Source organism: Cupressus sempervirens, chromosome 11, assembly GCF_028749045.1.
Source record: "Cupressus sempervirens isolate cs-2001-9-10 chromosome 11, ASM2874904v1, whole genome shotgun sequence".
In the NCBI taxonomy this organism is placed as follows: Eukaryota; Viridiplantae; Streptophyta; class Pinopsida; order Cupressales; family Cupressaceae; genus Cupressus; species Cupressus sempervirens.
The window spans coordinates 542,120,656-542,141,879 of record NC_143128.1 but is presented as its reverse complement, the minus strand read 5'-3'; the positions used below and the strand labels follow the sequence as shown (position 1 = coordinate 542,141,879).

The 21,224-nt window shown below is 38.7% G+C and overlaps 1 protein-coding gene across 2 annotated transcripts in view; it reads right to left on the bottom strand.

Annotated features, from left to right (window-relative positions):
- LOC149530774 (uncharacterized) overlaps window positions 1–21,224 on the bottom strand; it is an 83,341-nt gene that overhangs the window by 37,076 nt on the left and 25,041 nt on the right. For both annotated transcript variants that reach the window (XM_089809613.1, XM_089809614.1), the window contains one exon: window positions 10,343–10,517. In XM_089809613.1, coding sequence (XP_089665739.1) covers window positions 10,343–10,517 — 175 coding nt within the window. The remainder of the gene's footprint in view (window positions 1–10,342; window positions 10,518–21,224) is intronic.

Genomic DNA, 21,224 nt, shown 5'->3' with positions numbered 1-21,224 from the left:
CCATACTGGCATATCCTAACTGGGATAGGGAGTTCCACGTCCACATGGACACATCAAACTTCGCTATCGATGCGACTTTGGCACAAACTGGTGATCATGGTCTCGATCACCCAGTGTATTTTGCAAGTCAGCTACTGTCAAAAGCCGAGAGGAATTATAGTACCACTAAAAGGGAGGCTCTTGGGATGGTGTATTCGATACAAAAGTTCAAACATTACCGGTTGGCCACACCATTTACCTTTTACGTGGATCACCATGCGTTGATGTACCTAGTGAACAAACCAATCATCCAAGGTAGAATCAGCAGATGGTTGTTGCTGCTCCAAGAATTTACCTTCTCCATCATCGTGCGACCCGGGAAGAGTCATGTCATTGCCAACCAGCTCTCTCGGTTCAAGTCCAAGGAACCACCAAAAGGGATCAATGACAACTTTCCGGATGCACATCTATTCAGAATCACCATTCTTTCGAAATGGTACAAATCTATCAAAGAGTACCTGTCAATGTCTCAATTTCCAAGAGAGATGTCGCCAAGCGAACGAAGGAAGTTAGTTCTCAAAAGCTGAGCGTTTTAGTTAATAAATGGTCTTCTCTATAAGATGGGTCCTGATCAAATACTACGGCGATGTGCCATGGAGGAAGAAGTACAAAATGTTCTAAGGGAAGCACATGAAGGACCGACAGGTGGCCACATGGGACCTAACACAACAATATAGAAGGTTCTGCTTGCCGGGTTATTGTGGCCCACACTGTACAATGATGCACGGGAATGGGTATTGAGCTGCGACACATGCCAGAGAGTCGGCAAACCACTCAAGAGGAACTTCATGCCATTAAACCCATCCCACGTCCAGGAGTTGTTTGAACATTGGGGACTAGACTTTGTGGGTCCCCTGAAGGCGAGTAGGGCTCGACGCTGCTGATACATAGTGGTAGCCATGGAGTATCTAACAAAGTGGGTAGAAGCACAGGCACTACCTAATAATTTTATAGTCAACACAGCCAAGTTCTTGTACGAGCAAATCATCACCCGGTACGGTATACTTATTCAATTGACGAGTGACAAAGGTCACTTCATCAACCACATGATTAGATTATTGACAACAGAATTCAAAAAATTTCATTCATTATCAAGTCTATACTATTCGCGAGCCAATTGTCAGGCAGAAGCCACAAATAAAATTCTGGTGGGCATCATATACAAATCATGTGGCGTCGAACAGGCCGACTAGGAGAAGCTACCTTTGACGTTATGGACCTACCGTACCGCATTTAAAGTCACAACGGGACAAACGTCGTTCCAATTGATGTTTGGTCAAGAAGTTATGGTACCAACCGAATTCATGGTCCCAAGCTTGCAAATTGCAATTGACAATAAACTAGGAGATATGGAGAGTTTACGCGAATGCCTATACCAATTGAACAAACTGGATGAGCTCAGATTAACAGCACAATGGGCAACAGAAGTAGCGTAGACCCGTCGGAAAGCATGGCATGAAAAACATTTGAAAAGGACGAGGTTCCAACCAAGCCAACTCGTGCTTCGATACAATGACCTTAACAAGATAAAACCATGCAAGTTCAAGGTTAAGTGGTTGGGACCATATAAAGTAAGAGAAGTCTGGGACAACAGATCCATCAAACTATGGACCTTGGACGGGCATGAGATTCTCGAGGCCATCAATGGATCGAAGCTAAAAATCTATCGGGAACGATAAGAAGGCGAAGTAATAATCGCCCAATCAAACCGAGTTAAAAAATAATAATAATAAATTAATTAATTTGGAAAAAAAATTAAAATAATAAATAAAATAAATAAATAAAATAAAATAAAGAAGTGTGTCCCACGAACACAGGTCCCGCGGATGCAAGGTGTCCCGCAGACAGAGTTCTAAACTCTCGCGGACAGCATTAAAAACTGCTGTGGACACATAGCAGATGGCATTCAAAATTCTATCGACACAAGTAAATTCTCAACCAAGGGTTATAAGAGGCCGCGTAATGAAGACTTGCAATATGCAGCTACTGGATAAAAGAAATCAGACATCATAATGAGTCAAGGTTTTGAAGGGAAATCGCAGCCGTAGGAGTCAGCAACAAATCGCAGCCGTAGAGTCTCCTAAATACATGCCATGAAGAACGTTTTTCTTGCCAAGGTTAATCAGTGCAAGTAGGTCAGCCATGGGAGGAACAAGGAAGTTTACGGAGGAGAGAAGGGCAGTCCGCGGTACTTATTGGTGTCGATAAGAGAAGCTACAGGAACCATATTTCAATACATATCATCTGCGAGAAGAAAAAGAATATCCACGGACAAGTGAAAGACAACAAAGGCATCCAGCGTGGGAATCATTGCCGCAAGAGACAAGAGAAAAAGAGTAAGAGAAACCCTAACCGTTTCTTTTAGGTACATAAAAAGACAAAGCAAGAAACCGTTATTATGGAATCCACGGGGAAAAGAAAGCAATGGAAAAACCAGTTGAAAGCAAACATGGAAAAGAATGCGAGAGTGTTGGCTTCTAGAATCCGAGTTGCAAGGCCAATAGCATCCAGCAGTAAGAAACAAAAAGTGCAGGGCTGACCTCTCACACCTCATGGTCTAGTTTGAAGGACTGAACGACAGTGAGTGTCGGAAATGGTGGCAAGAAACTCCAGACATAGAGGTAATTAAACAAATTCTGATATGACCGTAAGTACATTGGGCAATACAACTTCCAATATTTTCGATTTGGCTATTTGAATTGATTTTACGAACTATGATAGAATCGTACAATAGGAACATCAAAACTAGTACATTTGTTTGCAAGCAACACCGTATGATAGTTTCCTTCAAACCGAGGGATTTCAGTAGGGTCTTTGGCATTCCTAGCCAAGGAGGACAAAAAGTGGAGACCAAGACTCACAAGTTGTCACAGGAACGAAAAGAGTATTGGCTGAAATTAGTAGGCCGCGACCTCACACCAAAGGAAATGGAGTCTGTGGTGAAGGATGGCAAGAGCCGACGACTCCAGAGAGATTTTATTCGAGAGGGCCACTGGAGGTGTATCATGGATGTAATTAAAAGCAGGTTGACGAGGGCAAGTCGGGCCTCAAATATAGCTTTGTCGCAGATTACATTCATGAATGGCATCATGAATGGTACCGTGTACGACTGGGCCACAGTCCTCGCCAACAAAATGGAGTTTATGACACTCCAGCACCAGATATTCTTCATGCTGCACCATGCCATCGGTTTGTTTTTGGAGGCAACCCTTCATCAAGTTCCGCTTGACGATTTTGAAGTCCCACCAAGGGGGAAGTTGGCGCCACGAGAACTCCCAATATTCTATTTGAGACATTTAGACATAGGTGGGACCATCGCCAGACAAAAGGTGTTACAAGGGTTGGAGGCATATGGAGACACTGACAGCGAAAGGGAGGACACTACAGAGAGCAGTGGGGCCAAATCTGCAAAAGAAAGTACTTTGACGGAAGTTGGCAGTGACGCGATGGCCCGTGGGTCCACATTTTTTACCCCTCCCCAATTGCCAACTTTGGCACACTTGACCGCCACCACTTCACTCATTCCTCTGTTTGGCCAGAGACATGCGCCAATCGTCATGACTCCACCGCCGACCGCGGCAAATATGACCCCATCGACAGCCACGGCAGATGTTATTCCGCGGATGGCCAAGACAGATGTGATTCCACCGACGGCCACAACAAAGAGGTTATGTCTTCACAGTTTTTTTTGCGAGACTCAGTTGCACCATCAGAGCTAGCCACAGAGATAGTAAAGTTGCTAGCGCCAGAGCCCGAACCTCAGGTTTGATTAGATGTGATTGGCTCTGACGTTGTGGTCACTATCTCTTCCTCTTTGTTGGCCAACACTGCCCAGCCAATTTCGCCACCTCAGCCAGTTGTGCCAGTACAACCAATTTCACTGATACAGCTAGCACGGCCCGATGAGAGCATGCAACCGATGCAAGCAACTCAGCCCGAGAAGATTGAGGTGATGGACAGAGCTAGTGCATTACTACGACAGTAATTCCGACTCATTCCTACAAAGGTCAGTCCTTCCATTCAGTCCCCAAGGCATGGAGGGGTATCCCCAAGACCAGTTGTCGTTTTAGAGCCACAAAAGGTGGGAGTACCACAGTCCTAGGATGCACCCGGAGAGGAGGCGGCAGCACCAAATGTGGAAGTGGCTACGGCAGGACAAGTAGAGATGGATACTGATGGGTACTGGACGCTTGACGATGTGGCGAAGGAGGACTATGGGTCGGATGAGGATAGATGCAGGGAATACCTCAAATCTATGCCGTTGTGGTGGAGAAAGGATGCGTCGTTGCATGACAGGCTTTGACTCATAGGAGAGAGTTGCATTTGATCCAAGCTTATATTTGGGGGGTTTGTCCTAAGCAGTTTCGTTCCTATTTTGAGCACAGGGGATGGCCAGCAATTGAGATACCAAAGATGTTGATTGATTGGGCCACAAAGCCTGAGCACGAGGACCATGCAACACTCCGATGGAGAAGCTAGCGCACGAGATAGTGGGGTTGTATAAAGGCGTCTAATATGCTCAAAGGCATGCAAAGGTGGATAGGGCATCAAAAAAGATCACAGTCGAGAAATCTCTGACAGTAGAGAGGGAGACTAGAGAGAAGCTAGCTGCGGACTTGGTTAGCTAACAAGCAACGTGGGCAGCCAAGTGCGTAGCGCTTTTGCGAGACAAGGAGATGGCCAAACAAAGACTATAGACGGTCGAGTAGGAATTGCAAACAGCTAAGGCCCAGGCTATGGATGCAGCGCTTCTTCTGAAGGAAGCAGTAGAGGTTAATACGCGCACTCAGAAGGATTTATGCATCCAGACAAATTAAGTGTACGAGTTGCGCCGATAGCAAAGCTCTTCGAGGACGCAACCTCCTCCCTAGTGTATATTATTTCTATGTTGTATGTTGTTATCTCCTATTTTGTTAGTTTCTGAAGTCGCCAAGAGACAACTTTTCTTTTTTCGAGGGGATGATGTCCGAAAAAAGGGTAGTTAGACAGTTACCGGTGAGGTGACGGTTGTGTCGTTTCATTGCACCGTTTCGTACATTCTAAATGTTGCGAACACTTTTGTATTTGGCATCAGTATCAACGTCATTATCATTGTAAGGAATATCATTGTTGTGTACAGAAACATTTTGATAATGAATAGTGATTTGCATTGAGTATCTGTTTTTTTTCTTGTTCGCCACGGGCTGAACACAGTTGCATATTACACTCTTTCCTCAAATTTATGGTATTGATTATTTCTTGGCCATCCTTGCCACACCTTTGTCACTATGTCCCCATCTTCAAGAGCATTGACTTAATGTCTTTTGTAGGAATTGGCTAAACAGAAAACTAAACTATAAAATATATATGAGTTTGGCAAAATCTAGGTGTCCCACTTGGTAAGACTGTTTTAGTTTGCTGTTTAGATGTTGCCTCTTTTGTATGCCACTCAATGTTATCAAGGAATTCTGCATTGTCTCATTGGTGGACTCGATAAGGGATGATGTGGTTACCTAGATTTTCTCTTCATTGATTGAACTTCTTATATGGTGATAGACTCCATGTGAACCCTCTTTCCTAATTATCAACCCTCTTTCCTCTTTGTTACTTCACATAGGTCTGAAAATTGGGGAATATTTCCCTCTATAACTAGCTTCTATTGCAATCTGTCTATGAATTAATAATTTCCTTCCTTTATTTTTCCTATACCTTCAAACATAATCTCTTCAAAAACAAAATAATTGAGCTCTACATTCTCCACCCCCATGAAACTAATGTCTAATGATGATGACAGTAGCCAGCCACTCTATCTTGTTGTTCATCTATATCTTCTTCCAAGTGATGTGATCGTTTACGTTAGGACACATTTTATTCTTTCATTTGCAGACCGCAAACTTAGAGTTCTTCAAGTCTATGGTTTTGAAGACTTTCCTGCAGATGGTCTCTGCATTCTTCTATGATTCCACAGCATCTGTGCTTACTATTGCCATGCAACTTGGTAATATAGGCAACTCTAAATGTGTCAGCAAAACCCTCTACGTAGGCCACAATTAGCTTTACTCGTCTGATAACAAATAGGATCTGTGAGTTTACCAAACTATGATAGCTACAAATCCATATGTCCTCTCAATTCTAATGAAATTCAATGGCCAGCACAATTTATGTCTGCAATAAGAATCCTTTATACAGAATTGAAGGTGAATGTGCACACACATCACATAAACACTAATAAGTTTGTCTACTACAAATGCTACTGTAAGCACATTTGCTCAAGGTGGTATCATTTTACAACAGTGCATGCATTCTATGCTAATCTATAACATCTTGTGATGTGGTGCAAGGCTGAGTGAACCCCCAAATGGAGGTGAATGAGTCCCCAGCAAATAACCACACAGCGCAAAATACAACACCCAACACAAGATCTAACAGAAAATCCGACTCTTTAATTCATAAAAAACTGATTACATGCAATGTGTCGAGCTATAAAGCCTTCCTAGTTACGGCCAATACAAAGCAATTACAATAACGGTTCTGCAAGATCTCACAAGATCCAACCCTCCCTAGCTAGCCCAAATCTGTAATAGCACCGCAATTTGGTAGAAACACCAAGAAAGATCTAAACTTGTGCTCGCAAGCCACCAAGAAATCCCCTTGTTTCCTAAACTCACACAGCTACTAGCTTTGCTCTCAAATTTGCATTCCAGATTCCTTCCTGAATCTGTACTACATCCACTAACTCCACCACCTAAAACACTACCCAAACCCCTCCTTTTATACTTGCGCGGCCATAAATCGGCCTATTGCAAATTGAATCATCTACGTCCAGACTTGCATCAAGTCCTAAACAAATTCCTCCTTTGACAAAGTGCCAACACCTTCGTACCAAACAATACTCACCAAAACAGAAAACTACCTCCCACCACAGGCTCATTCAGCAAGTCCTCATTGTCATTTACCACAACACTTTTGTCACCGACCTTCCTGTAAGCATTGGGATATTCAAATGATCCATGTCCTTCACCACATATGTAGCAAGTGCCTTTAAATCCACATCTACCTGTTCTTCTCCTTGGTTAAACAGAATTCGATTCATCCTCAACAATCATTTTATCCTTCACCAAGTTTTCCTGCTTCTACTTCCCTCAGGAATTACTTTGATGGCTTCTCTTCAATTTATCTTCTACCTTCAGAGCATACTAATAAGCATCCTTAACCGAATCAATCTTCAGCATACCAATCTCATCCTGAATATTGAATCTCAGACAATTAATATATCTAGCCACCTTTTCCTTTGAAAGTTCTCTGTGTCCAAACCAAATCCTTCACAGAGATATCCTTTTGTTTCAGAATCTACAATCTCTTAAACAACTCGAGTTCATAATCCGCAGGAATGAAGTTAACCTTCAGTTTCATCACCATCAATCTCCACCTAGTGATTTTCATTTCACCTTCATCTTGTCTATCTCGCTGCAATTCTTTCCACCACAAAGTAACATGTCCTTTTAACTTAATTTGTGCTTGAGAAATCAAAAACATCCATTTTATGCTTCAATTGCAACTGACCTCTAGATCTATCCAATCACCCAGTTCTGTCTTCCACAAATCTCTCCATCTGATCGGTTCTATCCTCACCACTAGATCCAACAACCTCAAATTCTCCAGCAACTTCCTCATAACCATCTTTCGTACCCACGTTCCTCAACACACCAAATATGGCTCTCATGATCTCAACGACCATATTATTCCTCGTCAACTCCATCTCAGATCTAAAATCTGATCTAACCTTCTCTGAAATCTTAGTCTCCACCGTGTCAAAGAGATTTGCAATCTCCCTAGGGTCCAATCTTCTTGGAGGCATCTTTCAAGATCTTTGAAAACCCTCTACAACAAATCCTACCCGAGCACCTTGTGACAAACCCAAGTTGCTTGTAAGTCAGATCGCAACCTGCCACCTTGCATGAACAAGGAAGGGTTTTACAAGTCTAGGTACACAGATTTGCAATAAGAATTGCATGAAATCTCTATAACCCATGCTCTATCAATCTCCAACCAGATCAAACTAAGCTCTAATACCACCTGACGCAGTGCAAGGCCAAGTGAATCCCCAATGGAGGTGACCAAGCCCCTAGCAAATAACCACACAGCAGAAACACAACACAAGATCTGATAGAAAATCCAACTCATTCATTCATAAACAACTGAGTACATGCAATGTGTTGAGCGGTAAGGCCTTCCTGGTTATGGCCAATTTAAAACAATTAAAGTAATGGTTCTCCAAGATCTCACAAGATCCAACCCTTCCTAGCTAGCCCATATCTATAACAGTACCACAATCTGGTAGAAACACCAAGAAAGATATAAACTTGTGCTCGCAAACCAACAAGCGATCCCCTTGTTTCCTAAGCTCACACTCACATACTAGCTCTGCTCTCAAATTCATACTCCAGATTCCTTCCTAAATCTATGCTACTTCCACTGACTCCACTGCCTAAAACACTACCCAAACCCCTCTTTTTATATTTGCATGGCCACAAGTTGGCCTGTCGCAAATAGAATCATCTAGAACCCAAAACAAACACAACATGCAATAGTCAGCTTACAATCATTAAATGCACATAGGAGAAAGAACCACGACCCTAAATAGGTCCTCAAACATCCCACGATCGATCCACATCATGATCACATGCAATGCAAATTAAATGCACCAGTGAGGCAATCAAATCGCGCAAGAACACCTGGTCGGTGAAGCAAACCACCGAGCAACAGTAGCAAGCACCGAGCATGCCAACTATACGCCGAACATACCTAGCAAGCACGTCCACCGAGCTCCTTACCAAGTATGAGTTCCACAGAGCAAATCATCAACCAAGCACGATAAGCATAACTGAGTTCCTTTAGTCAGCAAGTCCCCCAAGTGAAACTACAACTGAGAACTACCCCAGTAGTGATCGAGCATCACCTCCTTCAACCGAGTTCACCAACTCCAAGGTCAAAACCACTTCAACATAGAGGATTGCTAACTACCCCAGGGTGCTCCTGCATCATATGGACACTGGAAAAATAAATTTTAATGTAAACAGATATAAATGAGCTGACAACATAGATATTTACCCTGGCAAAAAACATGACCAAACTCCAACATGAGCTGTAGAATATCTCTGATTTATAATGATTCCATATATTGTAAAGCAGACAATAGGAGTTGCCCAGCTAATGCAGTGATTGGATCATTGTGGTCTATAGTCAATACTCATGCAGTAATCTCTCATCTCTTTGCTTTGCCAAGAACTCCTAAGAACCAACTAGAGAGATATATTTAATGAGATTTAAATGCTAATTAGACTTCCAGCCTTTCATTTCTTAATGTTTTTGTTCTTCCAGGAAAGCAAGAAAAATTCTAAACAGTTGTTTGACACCTGATATTGGAAGAATGAATGAACCCAATTTTTTTGGTGGGGAATGTAGACGTGTATCAATGTCACTATGCTCCAGTTTCAATTTCATTCATTTGGGGTCATTTACTCAATAACAGAGAACAGTAAACAGTGTCTTCTCTTTTGAGGAATCAAATGAATGAATTTTAAATCTGCATTTCCATAGACAACATGTCATCCTGCTACAATCAGATATCCAGGTGACTCCAACTTAATATAACCAAGTTAAAATCATAACTATGTCACGATTAGATAAGCATTTTCCAGATCATATGATAAGAAATCTCCCGTAAAATTGACTTTACTCGTAGAAATACATGTTAAAAATGTGCCATTACAATTTGATGTCGTTTAAATACCATGCGATGTTTCTAAAGCTCCCACACCTTACACTCACCACCAACATGTTGATACAAAGAAAAGACCTTTCCGCATTGGTGTTCCTAAAAGCAGTTTTATGACTTTTACTTCAATGAGGATCCACAACTAAGTGAGGTCTTATTTATATATTAGCAGCCGAGGCAACCGGAAGGAAGGTTGCATGGTAAGATCAACCACCCACCTACACCCCCAATTCGTCTGCACTCGCTTGGCCCTACAATTCTATGGGGAGAGGATGGGACAGCCCTACAATTCTATGGGGAACAAAAACCCCCTGTTGGTTTGCTATCGGAGGGATAGAGAAAACTAGTCTATTAATGGAGTTCCCGGCTCATGCTTCATCCATTGTGGCAAGATAAAACCTAAATAGAAAGATTCCAATTTAGCTGATCTAGAAACATTTTATTTTATTAGTCATTGAAAATTATCTATTTGATGGTATTTATCAACAACTGAACATTGACGCTTGAGCCTCCAACACATACAAATTATAAAGATGTACAACATACTTTTCCCCTTATTTTCTTTTACCCTCTCTCTTGATCTGGCTGAGGGATTTGCATTGGCTTTCACTTTGGTCCTTCCTTTCGAATTCACTTCATTATTAAAGTTTTTCCAAGTATTGGCATTTTCCCATGCTTGTTGGTTTAGCTTTCTCCATGCCTCCCAGCCTGAAGTTCCTCCCTGAACATTTAAGATTTTCAAACATTTAAGTCAAAAAACTGCTTATATAAGTTACAGAACAAAAATAGACATGATGGAGACAATTCACTTCATTAATGCAAAAATTCCAAAGCTTTTAAGAAAGTAATTAGTATATAAAGAATAGATAAGAAAATTTCAGCACCAAGTAAGAACTGTCTAGAATAAAAGAAGAAATAAATTAGATCGAATTGACAACTGACTGAAGAATGTCAACGAGACTTTAAAAGTACAAAACATTAAGTCTGTAGTCTTCTACAATTTAATCGTTTGTTTAGTCAGACCTAATTATAGATTATAGAGTTGCCTCAGCCTACTAATGCATCTATGAAATGGGAGTAGATCCTGACTCTAAAAGGCTGACTAGTGTAAAGACTCCTCAAGATAGTGCCTACATATTTTTGACAGTGGAGTAAGATATCCTATTGAGATCTTTTTGTAAAGGGTCGGCAAAAAACAAGACCCGGTATGGTGTTAATTAGAACAAAAAAATGATTGAGAGGGACCTCATTAAAGTTTACACTCTTTAGTATGAAACCATTCAGACATCAACAACCATTACTACTTTTAAGCCAATCTTAGTCTAGAGTTGGACTACTTTCCCATAAGGTGGGCCAAAGTTGTAGAACAAGTACCATAAAGAGAATCGTCATTTGAATCCTGTGTCTCATTTTCAATTAATCCATCTCTTATGTTTCCTCTACCATATTTATCTTGCTTCTTCCCATCATTTTATTGAGTGAATCCTCCTGAATATAGCCTATTCCTTGCAAAAAAAATCTCATTGAACTGTACATCAAACCACAAGCATCGTTTGGCCATTTGGATCATCTAAGTTTTACAGACAGCCTCCTTAGTTCTTTACTTCTTGTCCCTTCCATTATTGTCTGTGTGAAATTTAGCAATGGAAATTAAGATACCACCCCTGAGCTACAAGCTTTTTTTTTTAAACTCTTCTTCCCTAGACAATTTGTAAAACAGTTTGTAATATGTAAAGAAATGCAGGTTCTCTGTTTTGCAATTTACTTGATGGAGTTTATTTTCAATCATTCTCAAATACATTCCAACAAACTAAACAATCATGGAATACAATGTTGGGCAAGGAAAATTTTAAACCTTACATGCGAAATGTCATTGCAAAGAGTACAATGTGCTACTGTTATTAAGATTTTCAGTTATAAGTACAGAAGATGATACAAATAAATTAGAACATTTCTGACCTTCTGATCAGCCATTCGCTACACCAGGTTTTCATCAGCAATCAGTAAACAATATAGAATTTTCTATAGATATATCTGGTCTGTGCTGCAGAAGAAGAGTTTCCCTATTTCTCATACCAATACAAAGATAATAATCCAATGCCAGAAGAGTTGTAAATACATCGTTGATAAAAGATCTAGTCAATCGGCAAATACAAGCTCAAACGCTCAGGTTGCATCACATATGCACCCAGCACTCAGTCTCCAAACCAACGGAGGATGTTTCCAAGCAACGAACATTAGAGTAAAGATTCACACAGTTAATAAATCCATACACCCAGCACACTGTCCAAATGTCCATCTATTTCAAGTGACCACCAGATGAAACAATGGCCAGCAAATCAATTCAGACATGACTGAGAATCAAGAAAAACCCTACTCCATACCAATACATAATGATAAGTCAAACTAGGTACTCAATCAATTGCCCATATCCAGAATCCTGAATTAAATCCTCACCCAAATCAAGAAACAAAACAATAAACTAATATGTAGTGTCCAGAGTCTTTAGTTTTAACAACTATGTATTTCAGGATTTATCTTTGAAAATGTCATCTTAAATTTCAACGACTTCAATTGATCATAAAATTATAAAAGGAAACCTGAATCTTTTTTTGCATTAATGCACACCCTATCTGGATTTACCTAAAAAGATGCACCACAAATGGGGATTTTCATACCTGCTCGATTCTTCAGCCCCTTACTGATCTTTGTGAAGAACCACTCCCGTGAAGGCTGACTGCTTTTGTACTTAGCTCCAAGAAACCATTGGGGTTTTCGTCCCACTGGAAAGCATTTGGCCACAAGCACATATCTCCGGATCTCCATAGAGAAGTAAAACAAGCTTTTCAATCTTCTGAATGTAACAAACAAGACCCCAACATTCATTTATAACCATCCCAAGATTTTTCTCAGAAGGGCAATATTAAATCACTTCATAACTTAATAAAGCCTTATATCCCTAAAAGTTGTTTATTTCAGTCATGTTCTGGGCAATTTAGTCACATGGTTAAGCATCCAACATTTAAAACTTTTCAATCTTACTCAAATCAGCTATAACACCAAAGTGTCCATTAAAAGCTATAACAATAAAGCACCTATTAAATAATTTTAATTAGAACAAGGCTCAAGATTACACCCGAGCTGTGGAAATGGTTTAAAGGTATCAAAAAATTGACTATGTTGAAGTGATACCAATGATTAATGATGACAATAGGACCCAACTATGTGACTATAAATAGATGCTCTCTCCAAGAATCTTGGAGAATGTGCCAAAACCTGGAAATACGTCAAAAACTGTCCTTTGAATCCTCTAGATCAGTCAAGCTCCTCCCAGTAACATCAAATAACCACTTTGGTAAGGCTAGTACCCACCTAGAAGGTTAGAGCCACCTAGAAAGCAAGAAAACTCAAACAAGGGGAAATTATAATCCTCCCTTCCCAAAGATTGCCTGCCCTCAAGCAATGCCAACTCAACCCCAAAATCACTAAACTAGTCCAAAATAGAACCAATTATGATCCCATGGTCTCAAGCTAACTTGGGAGATCTGCAGCTCCATCTACTCAAAGCATATCTTATTCAGTACCAACACACGTGTTGGGTACTAGCGCAAGAGACCTCCAAAAAACCACTTGTAAGAAAAGCAATCAAATACTACCAAAATTCAGTCAACTCTGCAGAGCATTGCTCTTCAAAAAAACCTAGCCAAGGCATAATAGTAATATAAATAAACTCAAGAAGTTGAACATTAGCTCTCATTCCCAACACCTTGCACTCCCACAATAATTGCAACTAAAATGTAATCTGTTACCCCAACCATAACTGCAAGCTGAATATAAGCCAAAATAATTGTTTGGTACCTGAGAATCTAACCAATATTCAAATGAGTTATGCTTACTTGATTTTCTCTCAAAGTATGGCCCAAAATTGATTGTGTAGAAATCAATCAAACCTATGATTGTTCAAGTATGATTTTTCAAAAAACATCACCTTACTGATGTTAAGTTTGTAGTTCAGTCAGATTGATATGATCGTGAGATTCATTACTGATGATAAATCATCTTTAGATAAATATTGTCATATATATATTATTATATATGTAATATATATTACATATATTATATCATATATAATAATATATATATTATACAGATAGCTATTTATATTATTGATATATTAACTAATGATGATTAACTATAGAGACATGTCTCTTCATGAGACATGTTTCCCCTCTCATATTTATGAGTCCACAAATCTGCATTTTGTAAAACATCTATAACAATGGCAATATAATTACATTTGCAGAAACAATCCATGTTACTCAACATGGTATCAGAGCCAACTGCATATGTAATAAATTGTTTAAATACATTTGAAAAAACAAAAAGCACCAGTTTCAATTGATGGCAGAAATGGTACAAGCATCCGTCATGTCACAGCAGTTGCATATAGTTTAAGGAGAAAATTGAGAAAAAGTGGACAAACCTAATATTATAAAAATAGATCGGGCCGTCGATTGAAAGAAAGGGCCTTGTCAGCTTTCAGGGGGGAGTCAAGAATGCAGCACAGATTATATCCTTGCCATGTGGTAAAGCTCTCAAGATTTTCCTTTATCATGCACAGTCCAAATTTTTATTTTTTTTAAATTGCAGAAAGGGAGAGCCGGTATACCCAAGTTTATACATGCATGTGCTTCACCAATCAGAAAGGGTAATGATTCGGGCATTGACTTCCTCTCCAGAAATGTCAGACAAACAAATTGCCAAATTGCAATGAAAACACTGGACACCTTCCTCCATTAGAAAAGAGAGGCAATGACCTTGAAGATATTTGTCATTTTCTAGTTCTTCGCAAATGTTTTAAAACTATATAAAGGTCTGTCTAAACAACTTTTATGTTATGACACACGTGAATCCTTCCACGGCACAATGCATACAAAGAGGTAAGGGTGAGATCATCACTTTAAGGCGAAGTAATTGTCGGTCTTCACTTTGACGTTGGATGTCACTCATCCGTTCTTCAAAGCAAATACAGTGGTCAGTAGTGGTCAGCTTTGGTAAATAAAACATTGATTAAATAATATACGACAACATTTTTTTCATAAGAAGTGATATATATTGGAAGCGATAAGTAGAGCTATGAAACACGAGAGAGCCAACCCTCGCAGAATCTGTGTCTCTATGTCAGATATTGATGTAAGCATGAAAAATCACCATTACTGATGAAAAACGAATGAATAATGTAAATGATTTTTAAAAAGGCGATGATCATTGGTTTGACCTCTGATTGCAAAAGCATATGAAATGTGAAACAATGGCGGCATTCAGTGACAAACCCACCAATCTAAATAAGTTGAAGAATAATGCTTAAGCCTAGACTGTCACCATTCCTCATGAATACACTAGAGATATCCGGCACCCAATATATATTATACTGACTATTTCCACCTGGTCCATACCCTTCTTACAGACCATCACATGAATCTCCCAAATATATATATTCTGCATCATTCGTCAAGATATTTGAGAAACACAATTTCGCATGCCATGGGAAAACTGGAGGGAGACAACGAAGAAAGGTTGGAAAGGAAGTAGTTTACTCGGGAGAATCTATAGGAAGACCCCGAACATAAGAAACAAATAATAAATTCAATTCAAGGCAATGCCATAAACTGCAATTACAAAGGTGATAAGAAAAATCTATATTTAAATGAATGACTTATTATTGGTCAATACCCGACATACAAATATATGAAGAGGGAAGAATTTATATACATCCATGAAACTAGCATGGTAGTCCTATACCGCCATAACATGGAATCTATATACACATGTATTTAATGCATCAATAGAGTAATAAGGAGAATTATTGATGGCAAACATTATCCATGTCAGCAAAGTATAAAATGAGGGTAGATCTATAATTGATACATACGCAAAGACAACGTACACTACCCCATAGATTGGCGTCGGGCAAAAAGAAATCCACAATGAAACCGTAGAGTTCACATGCCACGTGGAAGGGTGGAGTTGATTCAGGCAGCACTATTGATCAATAACAGTCAAACCGTGCAAAAGGAAGCGTGACCGAGGGGGTAGTCCCCACATATGCATGGAAAGGTCAGAAAGTGACACAATCTGATTCGTCACTCTAAATGAAGTACGACAGCATTTAGGAAGGTTGACACCACTGTAAGGAAGAAGCAAAGCAATATTAATGGGATCAGGTCTCCTATACCCAATAAGGCAAGTGTCTATTTTATAACCTTGTGATGAGGCATCCACATAACCAAGAGTCAACCTACAAAGATAGCGATTGTAAGCACGAGTAAGGAGTATATACATTAATCACCCCCGAACATGGAATGAACGAAGTACCCTCCATTTGACAGATAGAGGTGACGTGGGAAGTACCATCAGTCCCCTCGCATTGAGAAGGCATTACTATTGATCACAATTTCTTTTTATATACATTGACCATAAAGACATTGTGGGCTCCAAGGTGAACGGCGGTCAAAGAAGTTCAGAAGTTACCAAGAGATCTATCTCAATCATTCTTGTGGAGGGATCCTTGTCATTCCATAGACCACGAGCATGGTAGAGCGGAGATGTATGAATTCAGGAGTCATGATGTGGATAGTCGGGACTTCACCAAACTTAAACTGATTCCCACGACAACATAAGACAAATTTATGAATAATAACAGAGTATTAGGGAAATACATATCTATGCATCCGTATGGAGAAAATCGTTGACGGATCTTAAGTGGATTGCTAAACATCTAAAGGCACTCGATATTATGGAAGTGTAATAAGAAATACTTTTCATTGCGAATACTAATGAGGCAACTCTTGATGAATTGTATGAAGTGGGCCACCATAAATTGTGGGTGTTAAAAGGAAGATATCAAATAATTCAAGTTTTGATAACACCTGAGATTATATTCCTTAATCAGAAGACTATAATTGTTGTTGCAAAGACTCGTGCAAAGTTAAATTAATTAAGAGATGATCCAAAACATTCTTATAGCCACATGGAAATCTAGAGTGGGAACTTCACATTGTGGGGAAGGATAATAATAACCAATGTTCCATTTCCACTTGGACCATCTTTACAAAGGAGATGTTTCATTCTCAAATATCTATGGACCCTCATGTGCAAATAAGTATTCTTAATTTTTACGTTTATCTACTCACCATAGTCTCTTTCCTACTTATAATTCTATGCATACTATAAGATTTATTTGCCTTGATCTTTTTCCTTTATGTTTGAGGATGTTCTTGCAGGAGGTTTGATACTTTGCACATGCTACCAAATATTGTGCAGACTCAATCTTATGATAATAGCTCTAAAGAAACTGTGATCGAGAAATCATTATGTAGGCAGGATAAAGTGAGGTTCACAAAGCAAATATCTTTAATAATTGAGATTATGAGTAGCCTTCTACATTAAGAGCAAGTATGACACTTCTTCGAAGTCAAGACAAGAGCTTAGAATATTGATACTTAGAGGGAGTCTAGAGAGCTTAGAATATTGATACTCAGAGGGAGTCTAGAAATACATGTGTGTGACTACATGATTTTGATGTGCCTACTCTTGAGTGCATAAGTATTGACTTATCACTGAAGGTTGAAAGATTAATATCAAATTCAAAGAGTCCGAGAGGCATCCTTGGGTAAAGAGAGTCTCAAAGGGAGTAACTACAGGACCTACCTTCCCAGAATCATTTTTCAGAGGGAGAAATTTTGAGATGAAATCCTTTGTGGATGATATCTTCTCTATAAGGAAAAGTTCTAAGTGAGATTCTTTGTAATGTGCTCCCCTTTATGAGAGAGAAGTTTAAGGTGAAAACCTTTGTTCCACCCTCTCATGGCAGCTATGGTGGGTCCACCCTCTAACTTGGTTCATGGTGGATATCATGTGAGTTATTACATGATGTTGTTTTGATTATGTCATGAAAGGTGATGATCTTTCATTGATGTATATATTTAAGAGGGGAGCTATTGAAAGGTCACGATCTTATCAATAGTTGGACCTATTATCATGACAGACTTCATTAAATTGTTGTCCCAGAGTGCTAGAAGTCATGATAATAAACAAACAAAAGGTAAACATTATAAGGTGGCGATCTTATAAATGGTAGACCTGTTATCATGGTTCTTCGGGCCGGATTTTTCCAGAGACCTTGATAACCAACTTATCATGGTTCTTCGGGCCAAATTCTGTTGGACACCATAAAAGTTGTTGTGGTTCTTTGGGCTAGATCTTGCTAGACACCATAACTTAAGTCTATTATAGACCACACTTAAGGTGGTATTTAATCTTGTATTATATGTGCTTCAATTCCCCTCTTGCTAAAGAGGGAGTATTGAGAAATTTTGCCTCATTGTGAATCGAAGCAAATTCCATATGTAGTATATGTTAATATATATATATCAGTGTGTGTTGATGGATTTATGTTGATATCCTTAAATATGCCATTCTAGAAATATCATAATGAGATGATGTCTCTTCATATACTCAAGAGCATAATGTGTTTTATATCAATCCTCCCTAACTAAGAGGGAGTGTTAAGTTTGTAGTTCAGTCAAATTGATATGATCATGAGATTCATTATTGATAATAAATCGTCTTTAGATAAATATTCTCATATATATATTATTATATATATAATATATATTACATATATTATATCATATATATAGTAATATATATATTATACATATAATTATTTATATTATTGATATACTAACTAATGATGATTAACTATAGAGACATGTCTCTTCATGAGACATGTCTTCTCTCATATTTATGAGTCCACAAATCTGCATTTCGTAAAACATCTATAACAATGGCAATATAATTACATTTGCAGAAACGATCCATGTTACTCAACAACTGATACCCCTTGGCCAACATGAAATGTTTTTATCCTTGATGATAAACCTTGGCCAAAATAAAACATTTTATCATTCCCTTGGTCAGAAATGTATTTCTATAAGTCACCAATTCGGTAGAATACTAGGTTTTTCTAACAATCTCTCTCCAATCCACTTGCAAGAGCCCAAATGGATTCATATGGTGACTATGTAAGATGTAACAGTAACATTATTATCACTTTTAAGGTTCACTATTTCCCATGGTATGTATCTTATATCATCATTGATCACCAATAGCCCTTGAAAAATATCGCGTGCATAGATACCAACCAAAAGAGTGACTTAACCATGTTGATGTTGCCCTACTTTAATTTCCATGTTGATCCCATCAAAAGTGCATTTGACGACATTTGCAAATTCAACATCAATGGTATCCACCCCAATAGTCTATAGGCCACCCTAGCACCTCTTTCCTTGTGGTAAACTTACAAGGCCCATCATCAAACTATATTAATCCAATCCATCATAGTTCCTTATAGGAAGTAAACCATAAACTATCATGAATGGCCCAATAGAAAACTCAGCTGGTTCCATCTCATAATCACACACCACGGCTAGCCCACATCTCATTATCAAAAACAGAAGTACCTATCATCCCATTGGCAATGAATTAAAATACTTAAGATTTGCTATCTCTTTCACTTTGCAGTGGAATATAAAAAGTTAAATCAGCATTCATTTCAACTAAATGGGTTATCAATAAATTGAAAATCATCCTCACCTTTAATTAGTCCAACCATCTTATTGTACCATCTCTTAAACTGCAAATTTGGGAGTCTGCTCTAAATCAAAGTATTCTTGAAATCTGTCAAGCTCTTATAATCACTTGCTTGAGTTCCTTTACCTTTTCTCTGTTTCTTGCTCCCTGAATTGTTCAGTAACAACAAGATTTCTGCTCTAGAAAAGCCATTCGAGTTTTCTCCGAGGCATCCTTAGTATACCTTAGCTCCAATGTGAGCTTATTAACTCCTTATTTTCCTTTCAATGACACTGCTTAAGCAATCTTCAAAATAAGGTCCCTGTCTAAATGTAATTGCAAATAGTCAGATTTCATTGACTCCCAAGCTTCTTTGACTGCCTACGAATCTGCAAGAGAGAATTCACCTTCCATGCCCTTTTGTCTCCTATCAATCTAGGTCTTCTAGCAGAGGTCTTCAGTGATCTTGTCTAAAGCTGCAACAATTGTATCTTCTTTCAGCTTCTATGGATTCTTCAAACTATGTGTCTCAAAACCCGCACCTTGAAACATATTTTCTGTTTGATCCTCTGAATCAGCTCACATAATGTTATCTTCTTTGCATAGTTTAGCTCACAAGTTAGAATGGAATCTTGGTCAAAAGGATATCCATTTTGCTGCAACAAAATCAAATTCATTTGTAAAATCTCTTTCCAGCAACCTGTTGCTTTTGTTAGAAATAGGGAATAAGATGAATACTAGGGGGATAGGGATGTTAACACCTAGGATGTCATCCCAACCTTGTTAACTAATTATTTTGCCAAGACAAAATAATTCTATAACCAAAATACCAATACTCTATTGTTTACCATGTTCTATCCTATCAAGCGTGTCTCTAGTAAACTACCCATAACTCACCCAAAACTTATCATTTGCTTCCACGGGATTGCACACATGCTCTCTGGTATCCTCACTACCTTCCTCTAAGCCCGCATTACTTCTTGTGCTTCCAGTGAAGCTTGTCGAACAAAATGAGTAGCATGTAGCTTGTATTCCTGCTTTATACTTAGTCAATTTTCTATGTATACCTTCATCAAACTTAACCGAAACTTCTGCCATATCAAAATGAGTGATATGTTGCCATAAATAACAACCCTATCAACTACCCTTAGCCATATTGCCAACAGATTCTTCTCGTTTCCAAATGCACCATCTAAGCATCCTCGTTTGAATTGAATTCCTCATCAAATTTGGGATCTTCCAAGTTGCATGATGCTGATCACAAATCAGAGAATTTGTATGGTGTTCATAACTTCATAGATCTCATAAGTCTATCATTTGGTAGGGCAATTCATGGTAAATGAAAACCAAATTATTGGAGCCATTGAACATTTTGATGAGACCAATAAGTTAATGGAAAAATGTTGTTGTTTCTCTTTGCGGATGCACATGGGCCTTGATGAAGAACATATTAGAATATTATAATGTTTATTGAACGGTCATCTTAGTCAGTTTTTAGTTTAAGTACTTTCTATTTTCGTCTTTAGTTCACAATTGTTTCTTTTACAAACATCACCTTTGTAAATCTATGTAAGGAGCTTTCATATCCTTTCAATACAACAATATCAATTACCATAACATGGAATTAGAGCGAGTCAATGGGATTTCATAAACTTTAGCGAAAAATTTGAGCCTCTTCTAATCTGGCATTCTTTCCAAAAATTTATCTTTCGATTTTTTGAAATAAAAATTGTCAAAGGTATTTTATGGCAAGTTTTGTGGTCTGTCTTTGATGATTTTTGCTCAAAATTGGGAG